Source organism: Electrophorus electricus, chromosome 21 (assembly GCF_041902795.1).
Source record: "Electrophorus electricus isolate QZ-2024a chromosome 21, ASM4190279v1, whole genome shotgun sequence".
NCBI lineage: Eukaryota > Metazoa > Chordata > Actinopteri > Gymnotiformes > Gymnotidae > Electrophorus > Electrophorus electricus.
Window position 1 is genome coordinate 5,106,909 of NC_137517.1, and position 15,825 is coordinate 5,122,733.

General features: G+C 42.4%; 1 protein-coding gene across 3 annotated transcripts; it reads right to left on the reverse strand.

Annotated features, from left to right (window-relative positions):
* Positions 1 to 2,149: 2,149 nt before the first annotated feature.
* On the reverse strand, positions 2,150 to 15,825 carry ppp1r14c (protein phosphatase 1, regulatory (inhibitor) subunit 14C). Of its 3 annotated transcripts, XM_081704774.1 has the most exons (6): positions 15,383 to 15,825; positions 6,488 to 6,571; positions 6,248 to 6,280; positions 4,178 to 4,211; positions 3,055 to 3,104; positions 2,150 to 2,713 (listed from the first exon to the last, which is right to left on the reverse strand). In XM_081704774.1, the coding sequence occupies exons 1-5, from the start codon at positions 15,617 to 15,619 to the stop codon at positions 3,085 to 3,087; spliced, it is 408 nt and encodes a 135-aa protein (XP_081560900.1). In that variant the 5' UTR covers positions 15,620 to 15,825; the 3' UTR covers positions 2,150 to 2,713; positions 3,055 to 3,084. The 3 variants fall into 3 exon arrangements, with proteins under 3 accessions (XP_081560900.1, XP_035377050.1, XP_026854406.1); XM_035521157.2 differs by lacking the exon at positions 2,150 to 2,713 and having other exon boundaries at positions 3,002 to 3,104; positions 15,383 to 15,823; XM_026998605.3 differs by lacking the exon at positions 2,150 to 2,713 and having other exon boundaries at positions 3,002 to 4,211; positions 15,383 to 15,754.

Below are 15,825 nucleotides of genomic sequence, written 5' to 3' on the forward strand. Positions count from 1 at the left end.
ATGTGGAATATGTCATCAAACTGGAGAAGATATATATATATATATATATATATATATATATATATATATATATATATATATATATATATATATATATATATATATATATATATATATATATATATGACCTGGTAGACTGCGCTTACTAGAGTGAAATAATATGTTTGTTTTATTCTCTTAAGCACACACACACACACACACACACACGTTTCACAGTAATGTGTACAGTGCCATGTGCTGCACAGTGCCCTATTCCTAAAGTGCTGAAGAGCCCTAGGGCTTCACAATAGAAATGGGTTACTAACTGCCTGTTAAATATTAACAACCCATGAACATGTAGCTCTTGATTTTAGAAGTGCTGTCATTGGCCGCTGATAGTTCCAGTGCTGTCATTGGCCGCTGAGAGTTCCAGTGCTGTCATTGGCCACTGACAGTTCCAGTGCTGTCATTGGCCGCTGACAGTTCCAGTGCTGTCATTGGCCACTGACAGTTCCAGTGCTGTCATTGGCCGCTGACAGTTCCAGCCCCTCTGACCACTGAGTGTGAAACAGAAAGAGGAGTACAGGTATGTTAAAGCTTGTCACTTATTACTTATTCAAGCAGACACATTCAGTAAATTCCATGAATATGGTGCTTCATCAGTCATTCATACATAAATTTATTTCTGAATGGATTACATTTTTGATTTCAATGTGTTCTGCACATACTGTGTGTGTGTGTGTGTGTGTGTGTGTGTGTGTGTGTGTGTGTGTGTGTGTGTGTGTGTGTGTGTGTGTGTGTGTGTGTAGGTAACCACAAAATAGGTTATTTGTTGCTGGCTGGATGTTGTCACACTTGTCATGGTTCACCTAATCTCCCAGAATGCATCTGATTCCCTTTGGAGAGATGCCATCCCGGCAGGAAAGGCTGTAAATTGGAACCAGATTAACTCTTTCCTGCATCCCTCCATCCATGCGCCTTCCCTGCACTTACACTCTCCATTATACTGTATAATGCGAATGACAGCCATTGTTCATTTGATTCCTTCAGATGTTCTCTTGGTGGTTACAGTCCACATCCAGGTCTTGCGCGTAACATAATTTGCACATTTACCGGTGCTTTCCAGGGGGTAGTTTCACAGCGCTGTGATTATGTGGCCATATCATGGGCGGATTTCACTGGAGGAATGCAGATGTGCAAACCTCAGCTGTCCTCTGGCAGATCCTTTGAACAAATATGCACGGCAGATTTTAGATTGTGTGGCTTGAGGGACGGGGGGATGGGATGAAAGAAGAAGAGGGAATTAGGCGTGATGAACAGCAACACAGCAGAGCTGGGAGGAAGCAAGCAAGACGGATGCAAGGGCAATACAAAATGTGGAATATGTCAGCAAAGTGGAGACGATGCAGTATTTTTTAAGGTTAAAAAGGGAAGAAAAAAAAAAGATGTCACCAAAAAAAAAAAGAGTAGCTCGCATTATTTAATGATATTTAGCGATCAGAAGGGACTTTTTTTTTGATGCACTGTTTAATTCTGAAACGCTGAGGCCAGGGCACGTTCTCGTCATTGGCCGTTTTCAACACATTCACCTTGCTGTCGCAATTATTCATCTCGTGAACGCGCCTTTCCGCCGAAAAAGTGGGTCAGGATATTTAAAGGCGAAGCGTCTCTGACAGGCAGCGGCCCACTGCCAGGTTTACTTTACGGGCACAAAAACCTGCCACGTGCTTGTGTAGAATTTCCCCTTACCCTCTAGAAGATGACACGATTGGAGAGAGAGAGAGAATTAAGAGAATAAGAAGAAAATATAGGCTTATATACCTTATATGCCTTTATCTCCTATACCCCCAAGGACTATGAAATCCATCAATCCATCAAGGGATGAGTGAGGTTTGTGTGTCCGGTATAGTTATAGCCAGCAGAGTCTAGCCAAGCATATTATGGTCTAGCTTACTATGACTTCACAGAAAATATCTGCCATGGATACTTTGAAGACAAAAAATACATTTAGACATACTGTTTTTCGCCTGCAAATTTTTGTAGACTACACACATACATCCATTTATCTATTATGAAACTACACAAATTCCTTGAAGTGCATTATGATTGTGTGTGTGTGTGTGTGTGTGTGTGTGTTGGGGGATCCAACAAGTCTGAGCCGACAGGTTATTCATTTTTGTTTTATTATAACTAAAGTAATGCAAAACCACACACAATAATAATAATAATAATAATAATAATAATAATAATAATAATAATAAACAAAATATATATAATGCAGATATACAGTCAATAAAAATCCTGAAGATGTAGATCTTTCATAAGAAAGAAACAGTAATATTGATAAGGTATATATATATAAAAAAAACAGTGTCATTTGGGAGTGCTGTGCTCAAAATGCTCCCTCTTGCCATTAAAACACACGCAAAAGACGTCATTCACTAAACATTCAAATATACATCTAAATGTTCTTAGAAAAAAAAATACATCAGCCAACCTCTGCAAAAATTCCGTAGAATTCCTTCGTACGGAAGCATCAAAGCATACCCCAAACATGCGCAGGCAACCTTAAAAATCCTCAAATCCTCAAATGCTCAGTGGAAACTCTCAAACATGTTTTCTCCTCTGCGTTCCAAACTGCTGATGATAACCACTCTCAACACAACGGGAACGGCAGCAGTCAACACGGTACAATTCCAGACGACTTCTTACCAACAGCCATCGTCCATTCGGGCTGTGTGTGCGGAAAATCAGTGTTGAAACAAACTTATGGGGAACAGAACAGCGCAAGAACATTACAAATGTCACAAGCAGAATCACAGGAAATAGCTTTTCTTTCACTCGCTCTCTCTCTCTGACACAAAGGCCTTATTATCCAGTCACTGCACTGGAGAATTATCGCAACAGTAACAGCACCATAGTTGTTTGTTTTGTTTTGTTTTTTCTCCTGGTTTCCTTGTTATTACATGATTTAGGTCTCAACACAAAATCTGAATGAGGAGTTTGAAACTGTAGAGGTTGATGAGTTTGAAACTGAAGACATTTTAATGGGGGTGATTACATACGCTCACGTACGGTCATGGTTCTTCATATTAAGTCCACCATTTAGTATTCTTTGGCAGCCACTGTACATATGAAGAGGTAAAAAAAAAAAGTGTTATGACTTAAAATAGTGTTATTTAAAAACATCCAATACTTCTACAGTCATTAAAAGACTTGAAATCGGTCCCATGCTCACATCACAATTCATTAGCTATGTGTACCAGACATAATCATATAACAGTCTGTTATATGATCCATATGCTTCAAATACTCTTGCCATAGTGTTTCAGAACCGAGTCATGAAATTCAGCCGTGTCTTTTTAAGTACAAACGCTCAAAAAATATTTTTAACAAACGGTGCAATTTCAATCACCAGCCACAAATTATGTGTAACAGTGACACACTGATATGTTACCTTGCTAGTGAAATGAATCACACACTAAATGTCAGGACAAAGCAAAAGTCTTAATGCAGCTGGGTGATGCTGGCCCTCTGTAAGGGACTACACGGTCCAGCATGCCTGACTTCAGGAAGGGGTGGGGTGGGGTCTTTCTTCTCTCATACAAACTTGGTGAGGCTGCCCTCAAACACAGGCCTACGACCAGAACTCCTTTATCTAAATTCTAACCTTGACTTCCAAAAGGTCAGACAGACAACTGATCTCAAACCTGACACCAATGGTTTGCAATACTACGCAACACTACAGAAATATCAGAGGAGAATGCGACAGACTATACTATTAACAAACAAAGAAATATAGAATGCAAATCCTAAATTCTGTTTCATTGAATTAAATCTACTGTAAGCAGCTCCCCACTCCCATAGTGTGAATAACCTTTCAGTGTAAATAAGGTTACAGGCTTTCAAAGGTCTTCGGAAGTTGTAATAGCCTACATTCTAGGAACTAAGTAAAGTTTTTTTGGTTACAGATTATTTAAATCCTGACCTAGTATTTGCAATCTGGGATTTGTAGTCAGAACTGTAAGAAATCTATTTGGAAACTGAGTCTTGGGTTTCAGAGAATCAGGGGGCATGTTCTGGAGGTTCAGGCTGGGTGATGGACTGCAAGACTTGCTGTCCATGTAGCTGGATTGTCGTTGGCATTTTGTGAGCACTTAAAGGCTTTTCTTCTGCGGGGCGTTGAGTTTCCTCATACCCCTTATCCTGCCAAGTAGCTCCTGCACAAAAGCCTGCAAAACACACACACACACACACACACAGAGACGGGAGGGCAGAAATACAATCAGTCAACATCAGTTCATTTGCTCAGTTATTTCACTAAGTAGAGACAAAACTGGTTTTGAACAGTGGCCCTTTGCTTTGCCCTTGAGCAATCTTTAGCTCTTTAGCGCTTTTACCATAGTGCTCACTCCTTAGCTTGTGTGCGTGTGTGTGTATGTATGTATGTATGTATATATAGACATTTTATACAAACACACACACACACACACCTTCCAAATGCTGTTCATTTCAGATTTACAGCCCAAGATGCCTGGTGTATAGAACAAAAAAGATAAATAGAGCCTCAGGAGGAGTTTATGCTGGGCGCATTGGACGTTAAGCAATTCTCCTTGAGGTCTACTGTCCTTTAGAGTTATGGCCAAGGTCATCAGGTCTTCTCTTGAGCACTGGAGCTGGCTGGGTCAGACTAAGTTTGAGTCATAATTTTGACTGGTGTTGTATCTCTAGGAGCAGAATTGTATACGCTGATATTATTGGGTTTTTTTTTCCATTACTGCAGTAAAAATAAATAAAAACAATGTGTGCGCTACCATGTCGTATAGCGCACACATATATTTAAAACAACTATGTATTATATACACCTAGTAAGTGTCAGTCAGAGGCTAAAGGAAATAGGTGATGCTGTTACACCAGTTCTTTAGCAGTGGTCAGTTACTGACCAAACAACTGCATTCGGCTGAACATGTGCAAGGCCAAAACACTGGCATAAGTAAGAACCCATCGCACTAGCACCAGAGGAGCGCCCACTACCACAGTGTCACTGTTGCACTGCCAATTGTGCACAACTCAAGGGGTGAATGATGGTTCTTTAACGGTTCATGCAAGCGTATCTGCAGCATGACACAGAGCAGGGGGTTTTAGGTAAGGGTGCGCGCCCCGATGTGCACGCCCAGAAAATCAGTGGCTATGTGTCATGTGTATGAGTAGAACTGTACATCAATTGAATGTTGTGGTCGTATGAGCAGTACCAGAAATGGCTTGAAAAATATACAGAGGTTTGAAGATCAGTTGTGAGGAGACGCAGTGTTACAAAGATCTATAGTAAGTTTATATGAACTGTACACAATTTTTTTTCCCTTTATTGCTTCCAGACAATCTCTTCGATGAAAGAAGAGATTTTCTTTCTTCTACTTGGTTCATTTTTTTGTGTTCTGATTTGCCCCAAAATGTGCACAACATCTGCACATTTGTAGAGCATCCGCATGTTGGTACAGCATTAGCACTTGTTTGTAGAACATCTGCATATTTGTAGAATGTCCACACATGTAGGTACATCTGCACAGAGGGTGTCTGCAATCATACAGTTGTTCATCCATCTACTTCACTGCATACCTGCTTATCTATCTATCTATCTATCTATTGGAATAAGGTAAAGAGTGGCTTGCAAATTGCACGTCGATAGATATATTCTGTAATTATACATTTATGAAATACTGTTCTAAGACATATGTACATAATAACTGCCCAGTGAGTATAGGGGTGAGGTAGGTTTTTTAAAAGGGGACTAGTTAGTGTATGTGTGCACGTCTGTACTACAGGGCCATGATCGCGCAAATGTGTGTGTTGTTGTGTGTTCAGTGTGTTAGACTGCCTCTGTACAAACGTGTTGATATTCAATGCCCATTACGTATGGATGGATACATTAGACCAGACATATGTTTCCTGGTTAGTAGGTTTCCCTGGGACTGCTTGGGGCTAGTATGTATGTGTGTGTGTGTGTGTGTGTGTGTGTGTGTGTGTGTGTGCATATGTGTGTGCCTGTATGCGTGTGAGTGTGTAAGACTGTGTGCTGCCAAATACTGTGCTGTTGATTAATTAATCCTTCTTCCAAAAGCCACAGCTCAAAGATCTATGGTTATATAAACCCCCATAGCCTTTAATGTAAACATCTTACTCTAAATATCTAAAATACTCTGATGATTTAGGTGCGTTGGCAGTGTATAGAGTGATCAAGAGATCACTGTGTGCATATGGGCAGACTTACATCAGTGGGCTTGTAGCAGTCTGTGAGAGATTCCTGGGGAGACAGAAGCAGAACAATCTCAGTGCCTTCAGTTAAACCTAATCAGGCTCATTCGGATAATCAGCTCAGGGGAATTACATGAAAACGACTGCATGGAAATTAGTGTTGCTAAGGTAGACGAAATATCTTTTTCTCATGTTTAAAAGTAAAGACACACACGCACACGCGTATACGTGCATAAACATACTCAAATGTGCACACCTGGAGTTTTACAGCTCTCTCATCTTCACTGTTCACCTCCAGTAGATCATCAATGTCTATTTCGACCTCAGGCATTTCCTCTTCCTAAAAACAACAAAAACACAAACAGATGATATAATAGCAGAACCAACCCCAGCAACTGCGGGTTAAGTTCACCTAACAGTCACAAAATGCAGTACACACTCTTCTGAGCTCCTCCAACACAACAAAAATAATAGCTCAATTTAGAATTTGAGTTACAGTTGAGACTGATTTCTAACACTGAGAGAGAAGGGCACTTTTGTGTTGCTCCTACTGGAAATCTCAGTGAATGAACTACCTCCAGAGAACTCTGTGTGTACTGTTAGTCAGCTGGTGTGTGTCTGGCAGGACTTGCAGAATGTGACAGTAGGGTGAGAAGGGGGAGAGGTGTGTCTCACACACACACACACACACACACACACACACACACACACACACACACACAGGAAAGTTTTTGAAATGTTCTGCAAATGTTCTGAAGTTCAGGGCACACAAGGCTCAGATTAATCTGTAGCCTTGTTAATCATAACACTGCACCCAAGTGATGACAAACACGCACACACACACACACACACACACACACACACACAAAACAAGATGAAGGTTATAAATATATGGCACCATCTACATCTGAAGTGAGGTGGAAGAAGGGCCACATTTTCCATTTAGCAATCTGTTTGGAATGAAAGACTAACGAGTGAGTGCGAGGCAGACAGAGAGAGAGAAAGAGAACAAGGGAGAACGTGAGCGAGAGAAGGGTGATAGACTGAAAGATGGGGAGAAAAAAAAGCACTCAGTTGTGTACACACAGTACCCAACGACAACAACAAAAAAAATCCGCCTCAAAAGAGCTGCCCTGCCGTCTTGTCGCTGTGCCGTGTAAACTGTCCTGTAAACTGTCATGCTCTGTGGCAATTCCTACACTAGTGTTAGTGCCGCTCCTGGTTGTGGCCACGAGGCCGTCCCGCAGCACAGATGTGTCTGCTGTGGGTGACTATTCCCTTCCCATCTTCCCATGTTGGGTAAACTGCTTCACCAGGCGTCTGCGTATGGGGCGAAAGGGTCACTCTGTGGGACGGGGGGCTCACAGCACACCGAGGGGCAGGAGCACTCAGAGCTGGTCCTTTCACTGATGGACAGGAATAATCTTAAACTCTGTGTTGCTCGCTACTCTCTAGCTCTGAGAAACACAGCACTTTGCTTGAATCTGTATGTCTGAGTGTTTGCCTCTGTGTGTGTGTGCACGTGTGTGTGTGTGTGTGCGCGTGTGTGTGTGTGTGTGTGTGTGTGAGTGTATGTATAAGTGCGTGACATCCATTGGTGTTTGCCAGCCAGATACACAGCTGAATCCTTACCCTACTGTCCAATTTCATCTCTGAATTTGCTCTTTGTGTGTGTGTGTGTGTGTGTGTGTGTGTGTGTGTGTGTGTGTGTGTGTGTGTGTGTGTGTGTGCGCGCGCACACAGGCACGCGCACACACACACACAAATATCTACGCACACACACTATAATTAAATACATGAATCTAGAACAGTACATTCACATCAGAAAGGCAAAGCAGTAATTCAAAAAGGAAAAAAGCTGACAGCAGTTGCTCTAAGGAATGTGGTAAAAAGTGCAGGATCTGTGTATCAGGCAGAACAAAGGCACACGCCAAAGGATACCAAAGGATTCATATACTGCAGATATACAAAATATAAAATTACACCATCAATATAACGGACTCTCACACTCCCGCACCCCCAACAAACACACACACACACATACATACACACACACACACACACACACACACACACATACACACACACATACACACACACACACACACACACACACACACACACACACACACATACACACACACATAGTTATCTTCTGGATTTGTGTGGGAGTCAATTTAATAAGCATTCTGCCATTACACTCAGCTTTTATATGTATAAAAACCGAAACGGACATTAATCAAATATGAATCATATATGAATCATAATGGAAAACCATCTATAAAAAAATTTGCAGCCCTTGTCCTGAGATCCTTCATCACGTTAAATCAGAAATACAGTCCTATTGGGAAAGAAAGGCAGAGATTTGGGACATCTTGTTGGAATCTAAGGGACACCCAATAAGGCGAGACATCAACATATGGTAGTTATTAATTTTTAAAATAATCTATTATTAGATTATTATTAGATTATTCGATTACTATATCTACTTGCGCCCTAAAAATACTATTTTTAAGTTCATTTTCTCATTTTTGTTATTTAATTTGTTGACGAACTGAAGTGAGCGTAAGACAGAAAGAATGGGAAGTGTGGTTGAGCGAGAGAGGGAGAGAGAGAGAGAGAGAGAGAGAGAGAGAGAGAGAGAGGGAGGGAGGGAGAGAGAGAGAAGGAGAGAGGGATGGGAGAGATTAAGGGAGAGTGAGTGAGAGAGAGATGAAGTGGGTTAGAGTGATTAGTGATGGTCTGTAAAGCTAATAACAAAAGAGTCTGGACGTGTGTGTGTGTGTGTGTGTGTGTGTGCAGGCGCAGACATGCATTCATGTGTGTGTTTCTGTGTGATATCCATGACAAAGTGCAAAAAGCACTGCTCTGCAGCGAGCGAGGAGAGAAAGTGAAGACAGTGCAGTTTCAGCACGGCGAATGTGTGCCCACACTCGCAATCATTCCAAATGGCTTTGGGCTTTAATTCTCCTTAAACCTCTTACCACTTTAGGCCAATTTAGGTCAGATATTCTAAGAGTAAAATATTTAAGACCCAAGAACGGCTTCCTAGACAGAACAAATCTAGCCAAAGCTAGAGACCATCTGCCAATCCGTGTGTAGGTCTAAATAATGTACAAAAAGCTGTTCCTTAATGACCCCTCTCCACCCCACTCTGTCTGTTTACTGAATTTGAAAATTTCTGTTTCAAATGATATTACAGCATTTTTTTTTTTAAATGCACCTGTTCTGTTCCACCTATTGAGTTTTAGACATTAAATAGGCAACTGATAAAGGTGATCCGTTCCAAAGTGAAGTAACAGCCATATGTACAGGGAGTACATTATAAAAAATGGGAAAATAAAAAAGAACCTTAATGCAGTTTTAAACCCCCCATCGCTTAGAACACTTACATTTTTGTAGCCTTAATAAATATGTTCTTTTCTCCATTTGGTAGACAACCACACGCCATTCGTCTTTATAATAATATTCCACATATGGTACCCTTGGGCTTCTTCTAGGTTTTAAAGTATGTGTTTTCTAACTATGTTTCTTTTTACTGCCAGACTCAATCTTCTGTTGGAAAGGCTTCGCATCCAGAACCTTCCATGATAAACAGCACACGCGGGTTTTAATTGCCTCTCTGATCTAGAGTGTCTGTGTTAAACAATTTAGTCTTACAGTGTTAAGCTGCTAGCAAAATAACTTCACTGTGTGATTTTATGACAACTTAGCTGAAAAGATAAATAAAAACACTTACGGTGTTAGAGTATAGTTTTGTGTGTGTATGCCTGCGTGTGTGTGGGGGTGGGGGTGGGAGTGCAGGTGGGTATTAAAAGGTCATTTGTTTACACACCTCTCTTCTTAACAATAAACGTAGACTCCCCTCAAACACACACACACACACACACACACACACACACACACACACACACACACACACCTTATAGCCAGGCTTAAATGCTTGTATTGACCAGCTGCGTAAACACAACACAAACGCATGCACAGAAAAGCAGACAATCTCCACCTCTCTCCTAAACACACACACACAAAACTATACTCTAACCCTGTAAACTCCAAAATGAAATATCCCTCTATTCTCAATCAGTAATATGGTGTTCTAAATTTGTAACATCAATAAATGTTGATTGGTGATAAATTGCCCCATTTACAGTACCTTGCCCCTCCTTACTGATAGTTTATGCCAATCAGAGCTGGTGAACTGATCAAAATAGCAGTTCCATATCTTGACCCCATCACAACTTCCCACGTGACTCAGCCAGTAGAACCTTTACTGTACTCTACATTTTGTCTAAACACAACTGTGTGAAGCATTCGCATATGTGAATTTCATACGTATAACCAGATAAATACAAACAAACAAATTATCTGCCTGACCAAATTAAAACAACTGGCAAATCCTACACCCACCTAATCAATCCAAGAGTGTAAATCCATCTAGATAAGTAGACAAAGAGTAGCCAACTGCCTTAAACCAAAACTTCATTAGGAAAATAAGTGCAGTCTGTAGTCAAATGGCAAAGTCTCACAGATTCCCAAATTCTCTGACCAAAGACTTCCCAATCAAACACAATCTCACTTTAGGGATTACTGCCATGTAAATCAAATCCAACCCAATCTCACATTAGCGATTACTGCCATGAAAATCAAATCCAACCCAAACTCACTTTAGGGATTACTGCCATGTAATTCAAATCCAATGCAGTCTCCCATTGGGGATTACTGTCATGTAATTCAAATCAAACACAATCTCACATTAGGGATTAGTCATGCAATTCAAATGAGACATCTGCATGTTCATTTACTGTTGGATCCATTATGAATTATAACAGGCTAGGAGCTGCTTCAGAAATCAATCAAGCAAAAAACAAACAAAAAAATAAAATAAAATAAAATAAAAACAAACCAGCCAGAATGAAACCTTCTAATCTGCATTTTATTTTGTTGTGCTGGTCAATCAACAATTTGTCTGCCTGCAGAAAATGCCCAGAGAAGATGGATCTATCGAAGGTTCATATCAGAAAAAAACGGTCCCGTAATCCTGGCATGGGAGCTAAAGGGACTCGGAGGACCAGAGCTGACGGCAGTGTACACATCACACGCGTGCACATGCACATGCACACAGTCGCAGACTGCTATGAGAACAAAGAAAACGTCCATGGACACACAGGTATAGGCAGTAAGGGGGTGATGCATGATTTGGCCTTTCCCTACTCTATGGAATGGGCTTTGTGGTCATGCAAAGAAAGTTCCTTCTTTCTTTTACATAACACACACACAAAGATATACAGACTTACATGACATATGTGCATGATTACACATACACTGCATATTATATGAGGTAAATAAATATGAATAACCTGTGCGCGCACACATACATGTGTACACACAGACACTCAGACACATACACATAGCTCAGCACAATGAAACGTAATCCCTCGTGACCTCAGACAGACGGACACCCCCTCCAGGCTGAGACTCAAAGAACAATCGATTCAGAGCGAGCGAGAGAAAGCGAGAGAGAGTGTGTGTGGCGGGCGGGGGGGTTTACAGGCAGAAACACCAGTGAAACCTCTGTGCTAGTGTGTCTGCACATTCAAAAATAATTTTATACGACAATGTCTGCAACTGATGCCACCTCGGTCAAATAACCTTTTTAAATGACAAGGCATACCAGAGAACAGAGCACCACCACCCCACACAAACACTGGACATTCATGTTCTTGTTACGCTACCACAGACAAAATTAGGAAATGCAGTGTGTCCTGTTCGTTCAGAAACACACACACGTACACAGAGCATCTGCACGTTCAACCTGCTGTGCTGTGTCCCCAAAAATAGACTGAATTGTCAGTACTCTATTAAGCCTGTTCAGCTTTTTGAAATGACCTCCAGTGATTCAGAGACTCAGTCAGACACACAGAAACAGCAAGAGAGTGAGGAGGAGAGTGAGAGAGAGAGAGAGAGAGAGAGAGAGAGAGAGAGAGAGAGAGAGAGCGAGCGCTTTATCACAGCAGGCCCACTCATACATGATAATGAAGCTTAACCATTGCAGAGAGACTCCATCACACAGTCTGCTCTGAGCTATGGTAAGAACACACACCATTGTTTGTGCAAAAAGGTCTAACACATCAGGCCAAATCATGAGCGCAGGTTTGACATTTATAAGACGCTCAAGACTAAAGGAGGCGAGGACTCTTCCATACACACGAGATCTGTGCTTTCCACAGTATGAAGCTCACATCAGTCTGCTGTCAGGACCAAGACGAATTAAACATTAGGACAGTCAGAAAAGCCTTTAGTTTATATGTGCATGCACAAACACACTATATATATATATATACATATACATATATATATATATATACATATACATATATATATACACACACACATACAAACATACATACATACACACCCACATACACACTTAGAAAGGAAGCTCCAATAATGTGAAGTAAGTTAAACATGCTTTTGACAGATTGGATCTCACAGGGAGGTTGAGACGCTTGCTGCAATCTAACACTGCAGCTAGCCATGATCAGCTTGGCTGGCTCCTTCTGAGCTAGGCTAACCCCACTTGCTCCTTTCGGCCCCTTCCCTCCCCAACTCCCCTCCCCTCCCATTCCACGGTACCTTGGTCACCCTGCTTTGGTCCTTTTTACCCCCCCCCCCCCCCAAAGTAACAGTGCAGCGGAGACGAGGAACCTGGGAACACATATGCACACCTCTAATCTTGTCCAGGAGAAGACGTGTATGGGGTCACCACAGGTATACGCTGGTTTACACGAGGCACAATCACATTCCCAGAAAAATCAAAACATCCTCTCCTCTCCTCTCCTCTCCTCTCCTGTCCTCCAGGTCTTCTGTGGTCTCCAGGTTCATGTTCAGATCGGAATGTTCTTTTCTATTAGATTTTCTGGACAGTCTCTCTGCCTCTGTCCACTCGCTCTCTTTATCTATCTTCACCATTCTCTCTCTCTCTCTCTCTCTCTCTCTCTCTCTCTCTCTCTCTCTCTCTCTCTCTCTCTCTCTCTCTCCCTCCCTCCCTCCCCTCACCTGGCCTGCTTTCACAAAGGCAGTTAGCAGACAAGACTTCATGGCAGTGATGTCAAACACAGAAACTCACAGCACCATTCTTCTACACACAGTGCTGTGTATACAACACAATTTACTTCCATGATTTGCTTCTACACAAGAGGTGAATGGAGTTCTCTTCAAACCAATAATAATGGGTTTATAAAACAAAAACAAAGAAACCAAAGTGAAATTAACTGAATCGTTCACACCTCTGGTGATACTGGTTCGAGCGATGGAATGACAAAGCTTCCCTGCGAATCCAGGCCCTGGAATCTGGGATCATTTTCAAGGCCAAACAGCCACAGTCTCATATCACCAGCAACTCCAGATCTGCTGAACAATATCACTTTAATTGTAACCAAAAAAAAAAACAAAAACCGAACAACGGACCGCGATTCATCGCAGCCACCAACAAACGAGCCACTTAAGGGAGAAAAGACCGAGCTCTCATTTTTTGCTAGTTTGGTGTCTTTATTTGCCTCGTTGACATGCAGTCCGCACATGGAGTTTATCTCAGTTTATTGTTTTTTTTCTTCTCAGCGGTGGTTAACAATCGACCGCTTTCTGATGTGTTAACGATCGTTGGATATGCCACATCACGTATCCTAAATGCCCCTTAGCCGGCAGTGACAGTGTACCCGACAGTCTATAAATATGCTTGGAGTCTGTGTAGTGGGTCAATATTAGAGGCCGCTTAAGTATATTAAAACCCAATGTAATAGCCTATGTAGAAAAAAAATCTATAAGCAAGTAATGGATGGATTTGAGTTTTGAATATAACTTAGAAATAAAAAATAAAAAACAACGAAATAGCCATTATGCTTTAACGTTGCTAGTTTGAATTAACTCATAACTAGCACAAAACGATTTCAAAATCGTTCATTTAATTTACAGGTTTTATTGTAGGTGATGCACTGCCAGGACAACAGATGTCGCTACAATGGGGCGGAAAAGGAGTCATTCAAAATATAATATACATAAGTAAATTCAACAAGGGATTCATTTAAAATGGTCAAGTTCATCACATCAGTTAACATTATCACTACCAATATTCTCAGAACTCAAAATGTTGCAGGTTAATCCAATTCGATATGCAGCATATATGTTAACTGTGATGTCTCGTCTGAATCCTGGTCCATGGGGGGGGGGGGGGGGAGAGAGAGAGAGAGAGAGAGAGAGAGAGAGAGAGAGAGAGAGAGAGAGAGAGAGAGAGAGAGAGAGAGAGAGAGAGAGAGAATGGATGCTCACACGTATTAAAAGCAGACTGGTGCCACGGGTCGGTCTGAGGAGCAGCGCTAAACGGGGAGCCATCGCGCTGAGCTTTGATTGGTTGCACTGCAAGCATATTCCTCGCCGTGTATAAACACCAGAGATACAGCCACGCACAACGGATGTTTCCAGCGCTGCGTGTTCGGTCGGCATGTGCCCAGCGGGCCAATACATCTGAGAAGACGAAGTGAGCTGCACAGCAATGCAGCGCTGGCAGGAAAAAAACCCCCCCACACACTCAGGTATAAGCTTCTGCGCTATTCTGATATTCCCAAACTTCCTAACAACGCATTCACAAATAAAGACAACAATATACCTGCAAAATCTGAGAGAAAGACTTATTCCTGTCATGGCTGGAAACACGCGAGTTATGCTGTCTCTGCATCTTTATCTCCTAAAAACAAGCGGGAGCACAGAACCGACAGAGGGGACAATCGTCGTCTGACAGCCGTTCAGTCCACGCAGCAATAGCGACTACTTTAAAAGTCACATCTTGACATCTGCCTCCAAACCCTTAATCACCAACCTATGTCACGTTTGCTCAAAAACAGCAGCGTGCTATACACATGCGTAAAGGCGCCGCAGAGGGGACCAGAGATAATGTAGGTCAGATAACGGATTACATCAATTTACCAATTTCTTTCAAAGGCAAATAAAACACGGGCTACAGGCGCAGCCAACCGTGCAACCCTATGGGTTGATAGCGGGCGATCCGGCCGCTGAGTCTTCCTGTGGTACTGTTTGACATGCAGCCCGTGCAGCCCGGGCATCCGTGCGAGGACGACACTGTGCTCGCGCTCACCTCGCAGTCGTACAGTTCGCTCAGCTGCCCGATGATCCACTCTTCGAGAATTAGTCTCTTCCGCAGTTCTTTACGGTCGTACTTCACCGTGACTTTGCCCTGCTTCTTCTGAACCGGGTCACCCCGTGACATCTGGCCGCTACCGGCGCAGCCGACTCCCGGAGGCGTTTGGAAGAACACGCGGCCGGGAGACGGCGGAAGCTGCGCGGACGTCTCGGCGGCGCTGGCGGCGGACATGGCGAAGCGTGAGCGAGCCTATACGGGGGAGGGAACGACGACTCTGAAGCAGCAAACGAGCACAATTTCAAAACGCTGGCTATTTAAAGGTCCGTGCTCGCTCTTAAAGCTAGTGGGAGGGGATTCTCGGAGGAACGGCTGCCCTTAGTGCTGGCGCGCGCAGGATTGGCGAGCGGGTTTCTTCCGCGCGCTTATTGGCTGCCGGA